Here is an 18,636-nt window from a genome sequence, read left to right as displayed (position 1 = left end):
GGAAGTGGCTTGGCACGAGTTTTCGGTTTTACTGACGCGGCCTCTAATACGGGGACGTCTCGATTGTCAAAACCAGCTAAAAATACAGGCGGGCGTTGATAAATGATTAATTGCATCAATTTAATTTGATTAAATCTGACAAAGATGTGGGGATTTGATGTTTTATCTGGATTTTTTTGGCTGCTGATTGAACAACATGAAGACGTCACTTTGACTGACTCGTGATGAGCTCAAAACACCGACCTGTGACTTCATCTGAGCTGCTTTCTCAGGATCCACAGCCAGGACGTGCTGGTAGTGGCGGATGGTGTGCTGGCGGTCCTTGTTCTCGGCGCGAACGTACCGTCTCAGGGCCTGCAGGATGCGATGGGGCTGAAGAGGACAAAAAGTGAGGTTTTTAGGAGTGTTAAATGGTGAAATATGGATTCAAAATGATGCAGTATTCCTGCTTTGCGTAGGTATAAGCAACATGAAAGACATTTCTTTTCTACAGTGCAATCAATTCATTGTATTTCCTTTCTAATCTTGGACCCATCAGAGATGTTTATTGCTTTCATCCTTTTCATTCAAAAGAATCAAATTTCGTCAGATTGAGGTTCGTTTGATTCGAGGTAATAAACCTCAAAATGATGAAAGGATATGACCAAACATTCTCGTTAGACACGAGCGCACTTTGTGCAACTTTAAACAAAAAAAAAAAAACAAAACACAAGGTGGAAATGATTGTCTTTTATCTGAGCAGGAGCAAGACAAGAATGTTGTTTTCACATCCGCTGCATACAACATAACATAAGATCTTCTCACTGAAATAGCACCACGGCAGAGATGATGCAATTAGCAATTTTGGAGGTGTAACAAAAGCAAAGATAGAAAAACTACTGCTCTTCCAGGTCGGGCTAGTTATCACATTCGAAATGGAAATAAAAAAAATATTTAATCAATGTTTTGTTTTCTTTTTTGGATGCAAACCCAACAGCTGCGGTTTGAGAGGCGACCAGCACCTTTCAACAGAGAGCCAAAGCGTTTGCTGGCACAAGGATCAGACGACTATTAGATAAAAGGAATTAAAAAAAATAAAAACATGACACAGGGATTATAGCTGTAGGTTCAAATGTGATTGACTTTGTGCTTATGGAGGGTTTTTTGGGACGTGTGTTTTTCTGGGTGCAGTAATCCATTCTCCTCGTGATGAATTGCGAGTTGGCAGAGGGTCTTTTGACGGGATATGAGATTAGCCACAGCTCGGTGTGGTCTCGCTGAACTGTATGTGTGTGAATTTGTATAGAAGAGAGGCAACAACAACAAAAAAAAAAAACAGATGGAGATAAAAGAGATGCTCTGGAAGGCTGCCGGTTTACCCTGGGGGGGTCGGCCTGCAGGGCGGCCAGGTAGTTCTCCAGGGCCAGACGGCGGCGGTCGTTCAGCATGGCCTCCACCCGGGCGAGGTGAGTCTCCACCAGCTGCTGCTTCTCGCTGGCTGCCTCCTCTTCCAGGGACTCCACCATGGCCTGGAAGTGCTATAAACAAAAAATCATGATTATATATAAATGTGTCTAAATATGCGAGGCGCTCTTTCAACTTCTACTAAGCAGCTCTCGGTTTCACTCATGTCGCCTTCCAGGCTTGTCAGGGGAGTTGGGGACTCATTTAGAAGTCTCCCCATTCAGACGGTGCCCTAATTTAGCCTTAGAGTGATAAAGATAGAGCAGCCGGGGAAAAGGGATCTTTAATGGAGCAGGGAGTGAGGGACCGAGGGCCTGTAAGCCGTCATATCTCATCCAAACAAAGGGACAAAAGGGAGGGAGGCTCCCAGAGGGAAGGATCAGTGTCTTACCTGGATCAATGTCTGCCTCTCGGCCTTGGGCAGGTTCTTAGCCTGGCGATCAGCCTCCTCCCACTCTTTTCTTACCTGGAGGGAGAGACACACGGAGAAGGAAATGAAGCGATATGCACGGTGGTCCTACAGCATCTAAGGTGAGAGACCTTTAAAAGCGTGACCTTGTTCCTTCTCCTAATCTCACACTTGAGCGCAATCGAGCGGTAAGACGCTGTAATCCTTTTAATTAGGGAACCGGCGTCCCGACTCACCCTCTCCATGCGGTTGCGGTGTCTGATCTCCAGCTGCTCTTTGGCTCTCTGGAAGCGGCTGTGCTCCTTGTCGTCGGCGGGCGTCTCGAAGTAGATGTCCACGTCGTCGGTGGGCTGTGGGGTCGGCGGCATGACTGCGAAATGTCAAAACAAACCGGTGGTGAGCGGCTCGCAAACCCGACACAGAAAACAGATCCGAAGCAGACACAGGTAGGCAGCAAGACGAAGACAGACACACAACCGGGGAGAAGGAGAGTTGAATGCAGATTGAAGTTGGACCCAAATCCTCACAGAAAGCACTCCTCTCAGTGGCGCTCCTCCACCCTTAGTAAGTCTGATAAATTTAAGAGAATCTGACAGTCTTTCCATTTGAATTCCTTTCATCTTCCCATCGGCTTTCCGCTGACAGGTCGCGTCTCCAACACTAATGGAAATATCTCCGCGTTTGACAGCTGGGTCATCTGAGGCGAGGCCAGAGGGCTCCGTTCTGGGTTTCTTCGCTGTACAGTCACGCAGGACTCACTGGCTGCATCGCTGCGACTCGCCAAAACAATAACGCTCCGGGCTCGCAAACAAGAAGAGACCTCATCGTTTCACCCCATCGTCAAAAAAGCAAAAAAAACTCCCAAAAAGGCACGGGTTAAAGATAAACCCCCCGCCCCGACGGTTCCTCCTCTAAACTTCACCGCTTCAGCTCTAAAAGTCTTTGGTTTTGGAGTGAAAAAAAGAAAAATCCAATCAGCCATGAACTGTGTTTAACCTGATGAATCAGTGCGAGGTGCAAAAAAAAAAAAAGAGATGCTTACTGACGTGTGTTGGTGGGTTTCTATCAAAATTAGTGGCAGTGCTTTGTGAGCAGACAGACAGACAGGCGGGTTGGCAGACAGACAGACACATGACAAATGACAGGACACTGACAGGCAAAACAAGAAGACAGAAAAGACTATTTCAAGTTAGCATGCATGTGAATGAACACCAAAGTAAGAAGAAAAAAGAAGTGACGTGAAACTATGAATGTTATATTTTGTATTTTTACTTTAATTTTAATTTTGTGTCACAGTCTAAGTATTACTCTGAAGGTCCGGACTGGATACTAAACATTTTTTATTGAAGTTTCTGAGTTTAAACTAAAATCGTAGTTTTTTTTAAACCTTACTTTTAGTACAATCTGCCTGTTTTTCAGCAAAAACCTCATGTTTTAACAAAAAAATGTCTAAATCCTGACTTTAAAATCTCTCAGGTGTGTTGGAAGATATATCCTAAGGTAAGACAAGAGAGAGCTCCTGCACAAAGTCATTTTACTCTGAATAAACCTGATTGGAAATAGAACATTTCAGTCCAGCATCAAATAAAACTGATTCACACACAACATGACACCAACATTTGTTCAGGTGAAGCCAATCAGGGACTATGAGCCTCAAGAAAAGAGCAACTACAACATGTTTACGACAATATAAATATATTAAAAATTGATCTTTGCAGAAATGTCAACAATAATATTGAACTTATCATAAGAGGTGCTGGTGTGTTTCGTCACCTCATGAAGGTCAAAGGACTAAAAAGTTCATTGCAATTAATAAGTCAATGAGCAGGATTTCTGTCTTTTCTTAACAAAAGTTTCACAAATAATTAATGTTGTATAAACACAACAGCTGTACAAAAAGATTAAAGAAAATAAAGCCTCAAATTGGTTAAATTACAATTAAATCCAATCAAAGAGTGAGTAAAGCATTTAATGTCAGTTTCCTTATATTAATGCTACAGAGCATTACGGTTTGGTAAAGCAGCATTAAAACAGACTCATTTTTTACTGAAATGGAAGCTAATTAATTTTATTCCGTCTGATTTTTAGTTGACAACTAATCAAAAGCTAATGAACCAACGAGTGCCATCAACACAAAACATTAGGATGTATTATATCATTAGAAAAAGCCTGTTTAAGGATAAAAAAGTGAATGTAAAGCAACATTTTATTTAGTGATTATGTGTTGAAACTATAATTTGATTTATTTATTGAGACAAAACAATAAATTGGGGAAACTATTTAAGCTATTTATGGCTCAACAAGACTAAACTGAATCTGACTCGCACTTATAAACACAATGATTTGGTGGTTTTTTGTTGTTTTAAATAATCACAAAATGCCCATTTTTAGATGTTGGATATAACAAAATGAACATGTTCCCCTGGGCTCGGGGACACTGTGGTAATTCCTTTAGCTTAAACAATTAATCAATAATTAACTGATGAGAACAGCACTTGGTGTCTCGGCAGAGAACAAAAGAGAGTAATTCTGAGTGAATTCGGTCGCTGTGATTGCCGGTGGAGGTGACATGGTAGCAGCAGCTATAGTGATTTAATTAGGGAGAGCTGAAGACGGCAGAACAGGTGTTCCGCTCACAGATCAGCGACAGACTGAACCTGCGTTTATCCTCCGGTGTTTTTCAGCAGGGAGTCTGCAGCACAGACAGACAGAGAGAGAGAGAAACCGGCCTCTGCCACGTGAGACTTACTCAGGCGCTTGCACACGGCCATGCAGTACTCCTCTGAGTCGAAATTGTTGCGGTTGCCGGCGCAGCCCCCGTATATGAAGCGAACGCACTTCCTCTGGCTCATGTCGAAGTGCCAGCGGGGCATGGAGGCCCGACAGGGGCCCGTCTCAGCCTCCAGGGTGCACACCGCTGCCGGGGGACAGCCCGTTAGATCATCCGGCCACTAGGGGCAGCACTAAAACTCCAGTCTCTAGCACAATCAACTGGCAGACACTCATTACATCATGTAGAAATATGATTACACAGAATGCTGCAGCAGCTCCTTTTTGCACATTTAGCGGCAGCTTTTAGGGCTGGATGATTTGTTCTTCTACTCTGATAAAGCAGAACTCACAGTGTCTGCTGATACACACACTTACCTAATTACAGACTGGTGCACGACTGGAAAGGTTGGATTATAATCAAAAGGAAGGCAAAGTGCCAAATAATTAAAGAGAGACAGACAGAGAGGGAGGATTTTCATTTCAACAACTTGATACAAACCTTTCACTTCTTGTAAGGTCTTGTCCTCGTCCTGGCTCTCTGACATCTTGCTGCTCTCTTTCTTCTCATCCTCGTCCTCCTTATCTGCCTCCTCGTCCTCGTAGACGTAGTGGTACTCCTCCTCGTCCTCCTCCTCCTCGTCCTCCTCCTCCTCGTCCACCGGCTCCTCCTTTTGCGTGGGCTGCTCGTCAGCTGGAGTCTCGCTGAGCGGAGGAGAGCGAAGCCAGGCAGAGGAGTGATTTATCAAACAAGGCAGAGCAGCTGCCATAGATCAATGTCACGGAACTTTAATTCATCCAGATGGCCGGTAATACCTGCCCGCCGCAACGGAGCGGATATTACGCTTGCTATATTTAAAGAAAAAACAAGCCCTGCTCACCTCTCCTCCTCGGCCTCCTCGTCCACCATGTCCACCATGTCGATCTCCTCGTCCTCTACCTCCTCGTCCATGTCGTCCTCCTGCGAGGGCAGCGACGGCGGGGCCGACTCCCCGACGCGAGAGGACGGGCAGCACACGTACTCGGTGCCGTGGAACTTGTCGATGCCACAGGGCAGCAGCATGCCGTAGCTGTGCAGCACCATGGTGCTCTTGGCACAGGCCTGAGGGGGCAGAAGAGAAGAGATGCTGATGAAACAGAATGATACAGGGCTCCAGATGCTGCTGCTGCTGCTGCTGTGGTTTCTAGGCTGCTTTCGCTTTGACAGGGCGAGATCTGTTTAACTTTTATTCGCCTGGGCAATGCCTGCCGTCTGACCCTGCCGATGGACTGACAAAAATTTCCAAAATGACAGAGCCAGAAACCATAAAACCAGAAAGAATCGTCACATTTTCAACTCAAACTTTCATTCAAAAAAAATAAAAACGTAATTGGTAATAACCAAACGTAAGCTTAAATCACTTTATTCTGCATGTCTGATTCACAAAGTCTCCAAAAATAAACCAAATGCACCAAATTCTGCCAATTTAGTGCAACCGAAAGCCACGACTGACTGCTCTGCGTCCTGCCAATGGGTTAAAAAGGCATATTATCTTAAAAAATAGTCCAAATTATCAGAGCAAGAAATTGTAAAAACAGAAAGAATCATCGACTTTTCAACTTTCCAAGAATAAGTCATCAAAAAAAAGATCAAAAATAGCTTGAAAAGTGATCGTTCATAGAAATCGCTTTACTTCTCCTCGTTCACAAGTCACCAAAAATAAACCGACTGCACCAGATTCTGTAACAAATAAAAAATTCTGCTATCTGCAACCGAGAAGCCATCACTGACTTCGCTGCAACCTGCCGGTGGGTTTGAAAAGCATCATCTTCAAAAAATAGCCCAAATTACACCAGTTATCAGAGCAAGAAATAGTAAAAACAGAAAGAAGCATCGACGTTTCAACTTTCCAAGAATGAGTCATCAAATAAAAAAGAACAAAAATAGCTTGAAAAGTGATATTTCATTGAAATCGCTTTATTTTTCCTCGTTCAAAAGTCGCCTAAAACAACCAGTCTCTGCAACAAACAGAAAAATTCTGCTATCTGCAACCGACAAGCCATGACTGACTTCGCTGCAACCTGCTGGTGGGTTTGAAAAGCATCATCTTCAAAAAATAGCCCAAATTACACCACTTGTCAGAGCGAGAAATAGTAAAAATGGAAAAATCACTGATGGTTCAAACTTTCCTTGAATGAATCATCAAAAATAACCAAAAATAACTTGAAAAGTGGCGACTCATAGAAATCATTTGACTCTCCCTCATTTAAAAGTCACCTAAAAAAAATGTATTCTGTAATAAACAAAAACTTTGGCACAATCGAGGAGTCATGATCGACTCAGCTGCAACCCGCCAGTGGGTTTAAAAGGCATATTATCTTTAAAAAAATAGCCCAAATTACACCTGCTATTAGAGCAAGAAACTGTTAAAACAGGCAGAATCATTGACTTTTCAACTTTCCTAGAATGAGTCATCAAAAAATAACCAACAATATCTTTAAAAAACAACTAAATGACAATACTCTTCCCCATTAAAAACAAACAGATCGGGTTGGTTTGAAAAAGACGTGTTGTCTTTAAGGAAATAGCATCAGAATGACACCACTTATCAGAGCTAGAAACTGTAAAGGCAGAAAGAATCATCGACTTTTCAATGGTCCTTCAATGACTCATCGATTTAATCTATTTTTTATATCACTGAAATTAAACACTTATGAATTCTCAGGTAGAATCAGCCCAACAAGTGGCATCAGATCTGTTAAGTGTATGTCAAAATATAAAGCTAGAAGAAATCCTTGTTAATAATGAGCATTATTTCATTTTACAGCCACGGAGCTACACTTTGTAACCGGTAGTTCAGTGCTGAAGCATCAGGCCAGCAGAATCCAGAGCTAGTTCTCTGCTCGCACACTGAGTAGGATGATTAATCGTCTCACTTCCAGAAACTCCTTTAAGTGATTTTTCACCAATCGCGCTCTTCATACAGCAGCAAGAAGGAGCCGAGTGCAAGTTCAGTCTAATTGATGGCTGCTGAGAAGCTCCACTGTGGCAGTCGAGGATTAGCCGAACATCTCAGTGGCAGGTGGTGACGGAGAGACACTGTTTTTGAATCATTTTTCTCACCCAGATTTTCCCCACTGGTAAGATTTATTATTGCTCGCGCGTGACGAATGCGTAATCGACTGCAGGTTGTCGGTGCCTCTGGATGGCACGGCGAGGCTGCGGATGATGGCGTTTCGTAAGAGTCAGGAAGTGACAAGAAGCGTCGGCTCTGCTGCTCTTACTGTCGGGGCCGGAGTGGCCCCCGGGGGCCGGCTCTGGAGCTGCCCGGGGGGAGATTAGCTGCATTACAGCCACAACACTAATCTGATTAGGAGCTGAAATGTGAGGGCTCCCAGTCAGCCTGTGATCAGAGGACCTCAGAGACTCGCACAGACAGGTGGAAACATATTAGCGCGGAAGGACTGGAACGCAATCAAAGTGTGGCAGAGACTGAAAATTTGGCCGGTTTAATTTCTGAAAGTTAAGCCGGTGCTCGACACTTCCTCTTCCCACAGGACTTTTCTTTCTCCGGTTCTCTGCTATTTCTGAGATACAGCCACCCACTGTTTCCTAAAGTAATTCCTTCATAGCTGAACATCTACGACGGGCCAAGTCAGGCAGAAAACTAAACCCAATCTGTCCTTAAAATCGAAAAAAAAAAAAAAAAGGTCTTGTCGCTAGAATATAAACTATTTGCAGTGACCAGATTCAACATTCTGTCCTCATCAGCCCAATGGTAAAGACATGAGCGACTCAGCGGCGACCAACAATCATGTGACTAAAACTCAGGAACTTTTCGGCTGAACTGTAGGCAGTGTATTGATATATTTGAGATGCAGCCACCCACTGTTTCCTGAAGTAATTCCCTCATAACTAAACATCTACGTCGTGCCAATCGGTCAGAAAACTAAACCGAATATTTCTTGTTACCAAAATTCAATTAAATTCAATTCAAATAACTTTATTTATCCCCTCTGGGCAAGTCAAAAGCTCAGAAGCTCACCGATTATTTAACATAAAGACGTAAATCCCCCAATAAACCACATCATAAATATCAGAGTTAGGGTTTTTCATAACGATTTGTAGTGACCGTTTTTTTGTAATTCCGCAAACTAATTTGTGACCACATTCAAAACAAAACAAATTCTGTCCTCCTCGTTGCAAATGTGACGACATGAGCTGCAGCAAACAATCACTAACATTCAGGAACACTTCGGCTGAACTGCAGGCGGTGTTTACACAGAACAGAGACGAGTTCAAAATCTAAGTAATACACAACATCTGTGGTATGTAGAGACACATACCCTCATCTACTAATCTGGGATTATCCAGAAAACCGAACCAAATGTAAGTTTAAAATAAGATTTCATCCAAATGTCTTTATTCTACATGTCTTATTTTAAAAAATTTGCCCAAAAAATACCACTTGCTCTATCAAGAAAGGAAAACTAAAAACTAAAACAAAACAGTCTGTCCTCCTCCTGTGAAGACATCAGTGATTCAGCTACAACACGTGACAAAAGTCAGGAACCTTTTGGCTGAACTGCAGGCAGTGTTTACACAGAACAGAGGTATTGCTATACAGCAGGGGTTCTCCAATCCTGGTCCTCGAGGGCCACAGTCCTGCATGTTTTAGATGTTTCCCTTCTTTCAACACACCTGATTCAAATGATCAGGATCGTTATCAGGCTTCTGCAGAGCTTGATGATGAGCTGATCATTTGAATCAGGTGTGATGGAAGAAGGGAAACATTTAAAACATGTAGGATTGTGGCCCTGGAGGACCAGGATTGGAGAACCCTGCTATACAGCCTTCCACTAGTTCCTATGAAATGACTCCTTCCTTACCTCTTTGGCCACACCGTGCCACTGCTGATGGCTCACGCACATGTCCATACGCTCTTTGTGGAAGAACTTGCACTTTTCTGGAACCAGAAGCACGTCACTCACAAACTCGCCCACTGTAACGAGAATAAAACACACACACACACACTGCTGTTAGTCACAGGACCAATCTGTCCCCCCAAAAATAAAAATAAAAAATCGCTGCTCAACAACACGGCCAAAGTTAGACACAATAAATCACGTGGCGGGACTGAAAAGGAATCGCAGATGAGATGAGTGAAGAAAAAAAGGACAGGATTCAATAATTCATAGCTGCCTGGTCCTTTACATTTCATTACAGTGGCATAACAGAAAGACCATTTGACACTTGAACATCTGTCTGCGCTGACGCTCAGAGGGATTCATTCCTCTTCTATGGCTGCATCTTTAATTCTGCATTCAAAATGGCAGTGGGGGGAAAATCAGGTTTCACGCTGCGACTCTTTTAAGGTGGTCCAGACTGTTCCTGTGAGTCAACGATATCATTTGCTTGATGAATTCAATTCAGGGATGCTTTATTCATAGTTGACGGAAGGCAGATCTGGGGGGGGAAATAAATGGCTTGAAAAGGCATCTTGTGAATTCCTCCGTATAGCTGCACATCTAAGAATGTGGTGCAGGGGTCAGAGGAGAGATTAAAAGGACGCCGGCTGCTGATTGGCTGGCAGCGCGTCAAGGTGCTCAGGTAGAAGCGCTGCCGTCAGAAACAGATGGAAAAGCCAGGCGGGGAGAGAGAACGACGGAGGAGAGAGGGAGGGATGAAAAGGAGGTTTAGAGCAAAGCCCGGGCTGAGATCAGAGTGGCTAAAGAGTGGGCGGACTGGAAACACACAAATGAGGGTCTAGAGGTTTCTCCACGGAGGCTGGGAGCCGTCCTGTAACTGCTCATTTAGTGGTCCGCCTTAACCTCGGCCTGAGGCAGCGCTGCCGGAGCAGAGGCGAGGCGAAGCAGGCAGGCCGAGGCTGAAAAAGCAGTGTTTTGGAAAATGAGAGGGTAGGATAGGAAGAGAAGAGAGCTGGAAATAGAAGAGGACTCAGCAGCTGCTTCTCATCTCCGCCCAGGAGGTACAGTAACAACCCCCCCCTCCGACCCTGTGGACCCTCGGGTGCCTGTCTGCTCGGCCACAGCTGACAAGTACTGTACATAGATACAGGCTCCCATCAGATCAAAACACTGAATTAATCACCAATGCTGACAATCAGGTGATCAACTAATTGCTGCTTCTTCTTTTTTATGAGACTTTAAATAGAATACAATGAGTTTTGAATTTTAAAACAGCTCCCTGGGTTTCTAGGAAAACTATGTGTGATATTTTAAAACTGTGAACCCCAAAATAAAAAATAAAAAAAATAAAAAATCACCAAAATGACACCACTTTCCAGTGTCAGACACTCATAAATCAAAGAAAGGTTTTCAACTTCCCCACAGTCTCTGCATTATAAACGTGTGACAAGCTGTTTTGTCTGAAAACTTGACCACATGTAAGTTAAAAATCGTGATATTTCATTTGAATCGTGCTTTTCTACATGTCTGGTCTAAATATTTGGCCTAAAAATACAGCCTGCTCTAAGCAGATGTTTGTTTTTAGATATTTTTTTGGCTTTTTAAGATAGGACAGAGAGAGAGAGAGAGAGAGAGAGGAAAGTAGGGGGAGAAGAATGAGGGAAAGCAAAGGGTCATGAGCAAGACTTGAACCCATGATGTCGGGGACTGTAGCCCCTTTACATGGGACGCCAGTTCAACCAGGCGAGCTATAGCCCAGAAAAAAACCCTCTCATTTATGATTATCAGAAGTGGATAAATCACAGCCAGATTTTCAGCTCTCCTACAATCCTTGAACTACTGGTCGGGAAACTAAACCAAATCGAAGTTTCAAATTATTATATTTCATCAAAATCACTTTATTCGACGTGTCTATTTAAAAAAAAAAACTCTTTCCTCTACTCAGATTCCATCAAAAAGAAAAAATTCTGTGGTCCTTGGTGCAACCGTGAAGCTATTCGTGACTCTGGTGTGAGCAGCGGGCTTGGGAGGAAAATTCAGGGAGTTTTTTGTTTCGCCACTGAACTAGATTGAACTGCAGGTTGTGTTTATACAGAGTAGAGAGGAGATAATATGGGAACTAATTTAAAATGTAAGCAGTAAAATATTATCAGCATGAAGAGTCGCTGTTTTCCAGTCTTGGTAACACCTGAAGGCAGGTGGAAAAATGTTGCATGTGTTGATTCCAGGGTTTGAAATTCTGCTTTTTTATGATTTATGGCACAAGAGACATTAATCAGTTCTCTGTACTTGTTGCCATTGTTGTGCTGTTTCCACGAAGGTGCAGGACTTTATGTTGCATCGAGTAAAAACATGACGCGAAGTGAAAAACATTAAAGCCTAAAAGCCTCAATTATTTCTTCTGTTACTTCTTTTTGTATATTTCACCCGCACATATAAATACACTGTTAAGCAGTGAACATTAGCTTAGAGTTGGAGCATTTACATACAACAATAAAGCAGTTAAATCCATAAAATAACACTCAGAAAGTGGCCATTCTGCATGATGAGTGCTTTTATGTTTGATACTGAAGTGGATTTTGTTGATAATATTTTTTCTACTGCCCGCAAGTAAAGTTGTGAATGCATGAAATTTGCTTACTTTATAGTCATTTTGCCTGGCTTTACTGCTGCCATATATATTTATTTTACTGCTCTGCTAACTCCATCTTCTCTCAGCATCCAGAGAAACAGGAAGAGAGAGAAGAAAGCTGAAGGAAAAGCCTCCTCGGCTCCACATCCTGCACGCCGGATGCCGAGCGACTCATTCACTCGCTCTTCAGCTCGTCTCGTCTCTGAGGTTTCTTTGGTTGCGAGGTGGAGTGGGCTTGGTGCAGTGGGTGATGGATGGCGGTGTTTGGAGAGCAGCTGTGCCTCGCTCGCCGCTCTGCGTGTCGTTGCGGGGCTCGGTTTAGTGTGAGGGCTCGCGTTCCTCCTCGGTGACCTCCTCTCCACCTGCTCTATTCATCCACCTTTCCTCTAACCTTGCATGTATCAGATACTCCTGCTAACGCCGTCGAATCCTTGGACCGGTGGCACCACAGGCGCCCCAGGCATGTGAAGGTGAGAACACTGCACAAGCAAAGCACTGACGAGGCCTTCGGTACTGGAAGGCGGCGAAGAAAGCTTCAAATGTCTTGTTTCAAGGGCTCTTCAGAAAAAGTCTGCAGGAACTAATTGAAGCGAGTCGGCTCTTAACAGTCTCTAATATTTGATTTTATTCAGGAACTTAATCTTTGTAGTTGCTATCCTGTTTTGCCTTGTTTTTTGGTGTTTTAAATTGATTTTAGTTGGTTTAAACAAACTTATTTCACACATCTATATCCTGTTTTGCTTTTTGCACGGAGTTTTCTTGCCGCCCGTTTCTCTTGGTTACTGTGAAACTTGCTATATAATTGCATTTAATTTAATTTTTGAAAAATTGTGAAAAAAACAGTCAAAACTAAACAGTTTGTTCAAATAGAATCCTGTAAAAAACAAAAAAAAATCTGAGCTTCTCAGCTCAATTGTGAGGCTATAAGTGACTCTGCTGTGACCAACAGTCTGGTGACAAAAATTCAGAGAGTTTTTAGTTAAACTGCAAGTAGCGTCTCCACAGAATGGAAAGGAGACTAGAGAGGTACATAAAACATACTGGATCAATAAAAGAAATGCAGCACGGCTAAAAACAGGATACAGAGGGATAAGTTGTGGGAGGATACATTCAGCATGGTGAAATGTCTTGTAGAGAACTTTGAAAAATGTTTGCAGAAGCTCTAAAAATGTTAATACTTTATTATCAATACTATGTGGAGCCTCAGTTTTGATTTCCTGTGTGTTAACGGGTGTGGACATTTGGAAAAATGAAAACTATAATGAAAGAAATTCAACCTTTTTATGATTTATGGCATTCTGATTATGTTAAAGTCAGTATAATATCTGAAAATATAACTCAAAGCTCACCAGAAGGTTTAAAAGACTTGTTTTTCTTTTTAAAAAATAGCCAAAAAAAGCACAATTTATCAGTCAGAAACTGCAAAAATAGAGAGAATCAGCAGATTTTCAACGGTGTTTGAGCTAAACATCTGTGACGTGCCATTCAGACATAAAACTAAACCAAATCTAAACTTAAAATTACAACAACATGAGCAGCAATTTGATCAACTGAGGTCGTTTTAAACTTGTTAGATAAGTAGACTCCATTTAATTTGATTTAATTTGAAGTCTGTACAGTCTTTGAAAATGCAGATAATCTGTTTTGTGCACTGTTGATGAGTTAATATGAGATATAATATGATATATAGATGAAGATCCTTGGTTATAGATTCAACATTTGTAGGATAATAATGACTCAGAATACTCAGTTTTTCTTGCTTTAACTAAATCTCAGCGCCACACACTCAGCTGTATCGTCTGACTTCTTGCCGTACAGTTAATATGATATCAGGTTCCATTCCCGTGCTTTGATTTTAGCCAGCGTGGTACTTTTGTTTACTTTTCCGTCATGGATTGTGCATTTGAAGTGGAAGGAACCTGATCTGCCACCAAGATTACGACTGGAGGCTGATGTTGCATAACGGAAATAACGTTTGCATTTGACTCCTGGCTTCCACACACACAGACGACTTTTACAGTGTTTTTAGAACAAGTTTATAGTTTTCCACCAGAGGCTGAACCAACACTGTTGTTATTGCCCAAGTCTTACCATTACCTAACAGCCACATGAGCTAAATCTGTAATACTGTCACATGACTGTATCACTGGGAAGGAAAGCAGTCCCTTTTTTTTTTATTTTTTACTTTTTGTGTTATGGCAAAACAATTCTTGAGAAGTGAAGGAATGCAAACAGCCAGAGGTGTGGCGCTCTGAAACAAGCCTGAGTTTGTACCATTATCAGTGAAGTCACAATCGCTCTGGTGATACGAGGAGGAGTCACTGTTTGTTCTGCTCCACAGGGTTAGTCAACAGGAAGGAGCAGCAGCATGTGTCAGGTCCATAAATGTTAAATGTTCCCACCGAAACGAGACCGTAAAACGCTTTGTTACTGAAACGTCCATGAGGTGGAGGGTAAAATGTCAAAAAGGAGCTCAATACGCCTGAAACACATGAGAGCAGTTTGGATTAGAATCAACAGCAACAGAAGTTAATCATCTAAACGCCAAAACTCTTCAGTAGGTTTAAAAGACATGTTTCTTTTTTAAAAAACAGGCAAAAGGACGCAATCTATCCAGAAACTGTAAAAACAAGGAGAGTTTGCACCAGTACTTTAGCTAAACCTTTGTAAAGCGTTGTTACGTCAGCAAAATTGAATCAAATCTTTAAAAAAAAAAAAAAGAAGCTTAAAATCTCTTTTAAAAATAGTTTTTGTCAAAGAGAAAAGCACTTGACATCCAGTCTTACAGTCTTGTATATTGGTTGCTGCTTTGAGGACTTGTTACCAGTGTCTCTTTGTGATTATGTTGGTTTTTGCCGGGAATGTTTTGCAGATTTCTTGTGGGGTTTTTTTGTTTTTTTGTCTGTTTTTGGTTAGTTTGTCTTCTTCACACACACTATACCAATATTCTGCATAGAATTTGTGTTCCTTACTCCTTTTTACTTTATGCTGCTGTGTAATGCACAACGAAAATCTTTATATTGTTAATTCTCTTGTATTAAAATTCAATAAAAAGATCATTGATTTTTTTTTTTTTAAAGTCTTTGTCATGTGTTTAAAAAATTGCAAAAAAGTGAAAATAAAAATAACTTGCAGTCATCAGACTTTGCAAAAAAAAATTGTGAACAATCACGTTGCAAAAATTCAGGATCTTTTCACCTGAACTGCAGACTGTGGTTAGACGGAGCAAACACAGAAACAAATAAAAAATGTTAGTAGGTAAATACCTGTTGCACTTAGAGCCACATACCCTGAACTACTAATCTGTGACTCGGCATTTTGTCAGAAAACCTAACCAAGTTCAAAATTCTGATGTTTCTTTAAAATCGCTTTATTTTACCTTTAAAAAATTGCCACAAAAACAGCGCTTGCTCTAAACGGATTCTAAAAAAATATCAAAAAATTCTGCCCTCCTGGCACAACCATGAAGTCTTTCATGTCTCTACTGCGACAAACAGTGATTTCACATGAACTGCAGGCAGTGTTTATACAAAGCAGACAGGAGACAAGAATGGAAATAACTAAAAAATGTAAATAGTAAAATATTTATAGTAAGTCGAGCCACTACTGTATTCCAGTATTGATAACACTGAGGCAAAGTAATATACATAATGATTCCAGTTGTTTTTTTTGGTAGAATAAATAATCAAAGAAACTCTACTTTTTAATGATTTACACCACTGCAGCTTTGTTGTACTGCAAAGCAGACATTTTAGAGCTCTCTCCACTTCCAGCTATGGTTGTGTTGTTTCCATAGAGGTGCAGGACTTTACACTGCAGTGAAAAATGAGCCCACAGTGGAAAAAAAAAATGTAACCGAAGTTCTGGATTTTCTAAACGAGGAACGAAATGTAAATCTGCCGTCTGAAAGTTCCCCATGAACCCGTGTTTACCCGGAGCAGAAAATACTTTCTTTGCACACGTTGTTGTTGTGCAGAAAGCTGCCGCAGCCCGTGTTGTCCCAGCAAATTTTCCGACGATTTAATCATTGTGTAAGAGACGGTCTAAGCAACGCTCCAGCCACACATCTGCCACCGACTGTTCTCACCGTTCCAGACATAATAATGAAAAAAAAAAAAAAAAAAAGTCTCTGAAATAATCCTGTGCTGTTTGACAAAGACATCATGCTGCAAGGATTAGAGTGCCATGGAACAAAAATCTCATTCATTTGCGGAGCCATTGTTTGGGGGACAGGAAACATGGAGGGATTGTGGCTCTGAGCCTTCGCATGGCGAGATGGGATACGGCATAACCCATCTCTCTCTCTTTTTTTTTTTGAACAGCGAGCTCCGTCCTTAGCACTTACATTATTCATATAAACCTATTAACTTGACATGGGTGCTGGTCTGGTCCTTTTAATCATATCCTTCGAGCTATAGCCCACCTCCCTTTGGAGTATTTTTTTTTTTCTTTTTTGATTCTGCTATAATTAAAGTACACTGACGAATATGAGGCCGAACCTCTGATGTTCATTTCTCTGGAACATTACGTGAACATCACAAACAATGAATAATTCAGAGGAGCTCGTTATCGTATCTGATCCGATAGAGAGGCCTGACAAATAATGGAGCAGAGAGGTGAGGCGAAAGAGGCATGTAGCATCTGATCAGAGCCCTCCAACGAAGCCCCCCTAACATGCTCCATTACATAATTAAGCAGAAACCCACTGAATCACCTCCTTCCAGCCAACACCTTATGTTTGTCTCTCGCTCTCCATCTGTCTCCTCTGGTCTGTCAGTTCAAAACCCGGCAGAGCGGCCGAGCAGGCCTCTGTAATTTGACGGGGCACGAGAGCGCGGACCTGAGAAGAGAAATCTGCAAGAACAAGCAACGAAGCTGCTTAATTATTCCAAAAAGAGGTAATGGGACTGTTTTAATTACACGGCGGTCATGCAAATGAATCGTAATGAGACGTTTTAGGCTGCTGATAGGTGCAACAGCTGGACACGAGGAAACGGCATCAGATGGTGCGAGAGAAACAGCTCGAGGACGTAAGACGAGAGCGAAACCGAGGGGGGATTTTTGGAGACCGATTCCGCCTGTGAACTCCTCTCATCCGTATTCCCGTCTCAGCCACCAAGTAGACACTCTAGTTGTGTGTTTGCTGTCCCATGAATTTCCCCCCAAACCTCCTCTCTGCCAAAAATGCTCTTGAATTGTAGCCCATTTCACAGTCCAGTGCAACTGCTAATGGCTTTTTCATCCAAGAAAAGCGGCACAACTCAATCAGCAAGAGGCTTTTGGACGGAGGAAGGGTGCCGGAAAGTGTCTTGCAGCATGGAGGAAGATGTTTTCTTCTTCCCTTTCCTGACAAATACAGGGAGAAGCCTTGTTTCAGAACTCTCCGTTATTGCAATCCTCCGAGGCAGCAGCTGTGGTTTTTTTTCCTTGTAAGTCGGGGACAGAAAGGCATGTGGCCCGCAAACTCCGAGGCTATATCTGACATTTAATAAAGCAGAATATAGCCATGTTGCCACTGCTGATTACACTGATGCTGCAGGAGACGGAGGAGGCGGAGGGTTGTGTATGACAGTGCAGGCGAATGGAGAAATGGGGAGTAATAAAGCCGGCCTCCTCGCAGACCCCCTCTCCTGCTGACCCTGTGTGTCTGTGTGAGTTTATGGCCACTGTCTGAGGGGGGAAATAAGATTGTGCTTTATTGCTCAACAAGCCTCCCCAGCAATAATAGCCTCTCTCTCCCCCCCCCCCACTGCTCCCACCTCCATCCTCCACTCTCCTTTAGCCATCCGTTCTCAGAGACATTAGCTCCCATCCAGCCTGGATCTGCTCAATCTGCAGCTCAAGGCCAGAATTAGTCAACTGAATCAGACTCCAATATCGCTCCATGTCACCTCTGCCTGTGGCGCCCATGCATCATAATCCAGTCCTTCTCTGCACTGGCGGATACAGACAAGGAGCACCTGATCTGAAGGGCCATTTACAACCACCTAAACGTCTGTGAAGATTCCCCCGGACCTTGAACTACTCATTAGGCTTACCTAAGCATTTGTAAGGCACCACGATGTGGGCGTGGCCTTTGCACACCTTCTTCTCCTTCTTGCACCAGTTCTCGATGCGAATCGGCTGGTTGGCCTCCACCACGTTTGTGATCTGGAGCTCTGGATACATCTGCGGGAGGGAAACGGAAGCAAATAATGAGAGAGGACTTTTGAATATATGTGCGAGGGAGAGAAGGTGCGATAAGTGGAGCTTCAATAGGATGCTTTAATCCACGCTTTATACTTTCTAGATGCCATCTGCTCAACTCTTCCCCCAAATGCCATCAAAATGTCATAAAAAAAAAATGCAACTGAAGCTTTTGAGGATGGCAGCTTGGAAACATACAGCCCTGCTTTTGCTTTTTTTTATTTTTTTTTTTTTTTTTTTTTTTTTTACTTTTGGACAGCTGCATAATAAACCATGACAGTATTACCAG

The 18,636-nt window shown here is 42.5% G+C and overlaps 1 protein-coding gene across 1 annotated transcript in view; it reads right to left on the bottom strand.

The window, feature by feature from the left end:
* The window catches only part of aplp2 (amyloid beta (A4) precursor-like protein 2), a 64,444-nt gene that overhangs the window by 14,116 nt on the left and 31,692 nt on the right, over positions 1 to 18,636 (bottom strand). Inside the window, exons 3-11 of the mRNA XM_008289775.1 lie at positions 18,200 to 18,329; positions 9,491 to 9,603; positions 5,503 to 5,723; positions 5,124 to 5,326; positions 4,602 to 4,769; positions 2,089 to 2,222; positions 1,835 to 1,909; positions 1,359 to 1,517; positions 244 to 372 (exon numbers count right to left, since the gene is read on the bottom strand). Of these exons, the coding sequence (XP_008287997.1) occupies positions 244 to 372; positions 1,359 to 1,517; positions 1,835 to 1,909; positions 2,089 to 2,222; positions 4,602 to 4,769; positions 5,124 to 5,326; positions 5,503 to 5,723; positions 9,491 to 9,603; positions 18,200 to 18,329 (1,332 nt within the window). The remainder of the gene's footprint in view (positions 1 to 243; positions 373 to 1,358; positions 1,518 to 1,834; positions 1,910 to 2,088; positions 2,223 to 4,601; positions 4,770 to 5,123; positions 5,327 to 5,502; positions 5,724 to 9,490; positions 9,604 to 18,199; positions 18,330 to 18,636) is intronic.

Source organism: Stegastes partitus, unplaced genomic scaffold (genome assembly GCF_000690725.1).
Source record: "Stegastes partitus isolate 25-593 unplaced genomic scaffold, Stegastes_partitus-1.0.2 Scaffold635, whole genome shotgun sequence".
Classification (NCBI taxonomy): domain Eukaryota; kingdom Metazoa; phylum Chordata; class Actinopteri; family Pomacentridae; genus Stegastes; species Stegastes partitus.
This window is presented reverse-complemented; position numbering and strand designations above follow the sequence as displayed.